The 3898-nt window shown below is 58.5% G+C and overlaps 2 protein-coding genes across 2 annotated transcripts in view; one reads left to right on the forward strand and one right to left on the reverse strand.

The window, feature by feature from the left end:
• Window positions 1–1447, reverse strand: part of VDBG_07099 (mRNA-capping enzyme subunit beta) — a gene marked incomplete at both ends in the record, with an annotated part of 2777 nt that extends 1330 nt beyond the window's left edge. The window contains one exon of the mRNA XM_003002482.1: window positions 13–1447. Coding sequence (XP_003002528.1) covers window positions 13–1447 — 1435 coding nt within the window. The remainder of the gene's footprint in view (window positions 1–12) is intronic.
• A 2068-nt stretch (window positions 1448–3515) lies between these two features.
• VDBG_07100 (26S proteasome non-ATPase regulatory subunit 1) overlaps window positions 3516–3898 on the forward strand; it is a gene marked incomplete at both ends in the record, with an annotated part of 3432 nt that continues 3049 nt past the window's right edge. The window contains 2 exons of the mRNA XM_003002483.1: window positions 3516–3655; window positions 3714–3889. Coding sequence (XP_003002529.1) covers window positions 3516–3655; window positions 3714–3889 — 316 coding nt within the window. The remainder of the gene's footprint in view (window positions 3656–3713; window positions 3890–3898) is intronic.

The following is a 3898-nucleotide window of genomic DNA, read 5'->3' on the forward strand; positions in this document are numbered from 1 at the left end:
GTCGCCGTTGACCTGGCCGGGTGGCGGTGCCTCGTCCTGCTTTTTCCATTTCCCTTGGACTCAGATCACGGTCGGCCAGCTTTCGCTTAGCTGGTGTCGTGGCTCGCTCGCGTTCGGGGTCCATCATGTTGGCTACCGAAGGTTGGACGGGGCGCATTTCCGTGTCGGCAATTGTCGATGGGGGTGCGGACGGAGGGCCGCCAGTACTGCTCGGAAGGCTCGGCATGCGGGTTTTCGGACTGATGCTAACACTCCTCTCGCGCTCGCTGTTGGACTGGGATCTTCGGTGGGCGTCGTTGACCCGTGGGTCGTAGGCAGAATGCGAACTGGGAGCGCGAGGTATGGCGGTCGGTGGAGGAGGAGGGGGGGTGGCGTGAGATTGGCTGATATGCGACGAAGCAGTCGACATTCGTTGTTGGTAAGGGCTCGAAGGGTGTGGGTAGCTCGGAGCAGCAGAAGATTGTCGTTGTCCAGCGGACAAAGGAGGGCCGAGGGGCGTCGGGGGCTGTGACGGTTGACGGTTATGTTCAGCGGGGTGTGGGCGGGCTGTCGCAACAGGACTATTGTGTGGATAAGGATGCCCGTACTGGTGCTGGCTTTGAGCGGATGTAGGTGTCGGGGTGGAGTGAGTCGACTGAGATCTCTGGTGAATAAAGGCGTGACCGCTCGAGGTGCCTATGGGAGGCGTCTGTGGCATCGGATGTTGTTGCTGTTGCTGCTGCTGTTGCTGCTGCTGCTGCTGTTGCGGTTGCTGCTGGTGTGGCACGTAGGGACCGCTGGGGTGGGCAGGCGGAGGTCCTGTCGCACCATGTGGCGGGCCAGACATGTGTGAGTAGCCATCTCGAGAAGGATAAGTGGTAGAGGGTGGATATTGATGCCGTTGCACAGGACTGGCGGTCGCTTCGGGAGCGCCGTGCGCCGCCCCGGACGGCGGGAATGGATACCCTTGGGTCGGCGCGCTCACAGAGGAGTTGGGAGTGTGACGATACGGCGATGGCCCAGGCATGGGAGCAGCGCTAGGAGATCGCGGGTCGCTGTACTGGGTTTGCAGCGTCGGCTGAGGAGGTCGGTTTGGGTAAGGCCCCGGTGCTTGGTATGGTGACTGCGGGGGGTAGGAGCCAGAGTTTGGTCCAGGGCCGGGGCCAGCTTGTCCGTGGGCGGAGTATTCTTGGGGCGCAGATGGTTTGCCTGGCGAGCTGTGCAAGGCATGGCTGTATGCCGACTCCCTAAAAGCGAAGGCCGTAGGACCTTGCGCCGGGGTGGTCGGGGTCTGCGCAGGCGGCGGCTGTTGCTGCTGGGGATGTTGTTGAGGATGCTGCTGCTGCTGCTGAGCATAATGGGGATGCGGCGGCGGTTGCTGTTGCTGCTGCTTCGGAGGACCGTGTGGTGCAGGCTTTCCGGTTCGCTCGCCATCGTCGTTGGTGTTCATCAAACTCCTGAGATCCATGTCGATGAATTTCGCGATCTCGCGATGGGGCGGCGCGGGCGCGTCTCAGGACGATTGATGGAAAGCCGGGATCTTCCAGGGCGGCGGGGCGTCGTAACTGGCGATGCTTCTACTGCCGGCGCGTTTCCCTCGGTCCCATGAGGCTGCGCATGCGACGGGCTCGTGGCGAGGCGAGTCGAGGGCGAACGAAGGGATGTTGAAGCGCAGGACGAATAATTTTCGGCCGCGAGTCGTCGTCGGTTAGCGATGGTTGTCGGCACGGGCTAGCATGTAGAGTTCGAATGGCAAATGATGGGCATCACGCCAGTGTGATTCGGAGAATTGGAGATTGTCGGCTGGAGGATGAGCGAAGGTCGACCAGCCAGATGCTGCTGCTGTTGGTGGGCGAAACGTGTAGGACAGAGAACAGCAAACCCGTCTGCTCGGAGCGTGCGTGCGTGCGTCTGCGTTTGCGACGGCGCAGAACAGTCGCGGATGCCTGAGGTCGGTCTGACGCGATTGGGTCGGCGATTGGAGAAATGATGAGGCGATGAATTCGATGTGCACAATCTGGCGTGCGTTGACGGACTAGAGCAAACGGGAAGAAATGTGAATGGATAGATGGATGGATGAATGAATCAATGAACAGTTGCCGTGCGGTCAGGCAGATAGGTAAGATTGTAGGTAGGTAGGCTGGGTAAGGCAAGGTAGGATGCAACGGCAGAAACTGAACGCGTGGTTGGTGGGCGCGTGGCAGGGATACGTCGTTGCGTACGATGGACAGAAGACAGCCGATGGTCAGTCACTCAGTCAGTTTTGATCTGTCGGTCTCCATTCTCAAGAATCAGGGGAATGCATGTTGAGACGACAGAGGTCGAAATGGACGGAGCCTACTGTCCTCTCTGTCCCCTTTGACGATGGCTTCTGCAGTCCGGACCAGACCGGTCTGGGTTGGTTCGAAAATTCAGGATCTGTCTTAGGACGCTCCAGGCTACGTGCTCAGCCAGATTCGCTTTTTACTTCATTCATCAGGTCTCAGGCTAGTGTAGTTGGCTAGTTGGGGAAGAAAAAAAGGCGAAGGCTGTCTGTCGATCCTCTCAGGGGCCATTGCAATGCACGGACGCAGTCACAGGAAGACAGGCAGCCACCAAATAAGTGCATAGATGATGAGATGAGAGATCATGACGGACATGGTGGTCTATGAGTGCACAGCAACATGGCCAGGCAGGTTGAGATGATGGTCTAAGCGATGAAACCCAGCTATCGCACCTATAACATGGTGGTGAAGAAAAACCGATCCAATTCCACCGGCTACTCATCTTGCCCTCCCCCCCCCCCCTCCCCTCTGCCCCGGATCATTTTTTTTTCTTCCCTTGTCTTGATGATGAAGGGGGGGGATAAGGCCAGATATGGCCTTACCGGGCGACTCCATTATTGCCACAGGTCTGGCTTCCAGAAGCAGGCTTCAGACCTGTATGACACATCAATGTTGGGCATGTGAGAAACAGTCCCAGCCTGTGGCCTCCTAAAAGGCCACGAACGCCAGTCCTGTGACAGGTGCTAATCTCCATGCGGTCTAGCCGGGTTGACAGAAACTGATTCCTGGGTGCTCCGCTGCTTCATCGTAATTTCAAATCACGTGATGAGGCTTTCGCAAGTTCGGTAGTCAGCCGCCCGGCCCCTGGTCGCCTGCCCTACCATCATTGCCCACCTGCAGACGGGAGCCAAGCCTAAAGCGTGCTTACTCATGGTGTCGCCGGATGTGGGTCCGTGCAGCTCTACGCAGCCAGCAGCGCCAGGCAGACTGTGCCTGACGTGGTTCATCTCGCGACCTCGCTTGCTGTTCCCTGGAGAGAGCCCCAATCGACCAACAACACCTCCATCGGCCTCCATCAGCCTCCATCCGCCGCTCTCCATCGACTCCTCGACATCAGGCGGCGCTCTGTAATCGAATCTCAACCCGTCCAATCCTGTTACTACCTTTCTTCCCATACTCTCCGCCTGCAGCCATTTTCGAACTTCCCACGTCACGAGTCGCCATCACAACGGAAACCATCCACACTCTTTCCACCTTTCGAGAGCTTTCAAAATGCCGGGCCTGGTATCGGCAACCGGCGTTCTGGGCTTCCTCGCCGATGAGGAGAACGAGCTCAAGGTCTTCGCGCTTGAGACTTTGAATGACGATATCGACACTATCTGGACCGAGGTCGCTGGAGCTCTGGGCCAAATGTGAGTAGTCGCCTCCCTCCATCTTCCCACCCGGCTATCCAAGCTAACCGGGCCGTAGCGAGGCTCTCTACGAGGACGAATCTTTCCCCGACCGCCAGCTCGCTGCCCTCGTCCTTGCCAAGGTCTACTACCACCTCCAAGCCTACAATGAGAGTATGAGCTTTGCCCTCGCCGCCGGCGATCTCATTCTCAGCTTGACGCCCCCGGCGAGTTCGAGGAGACCATCATCTCCAAGTGCGTAGG

Source organism: Verticillium alfalfae, genomic scaffold (assembly GCF_000150825.1).
Source record: "Verticillium alfalfae VaMs.102 supercont1.9 genomic scaffold, whole genome shotgun sequence".
Classification (NCBI taxonomy): domain Eukaryota; kingdom Fungi; phylum Ascomycota; class Sordariomycetes; order Glomerellales; family Plectosphaerellaceae; genus Verticillium; species Verticillium alfalfae.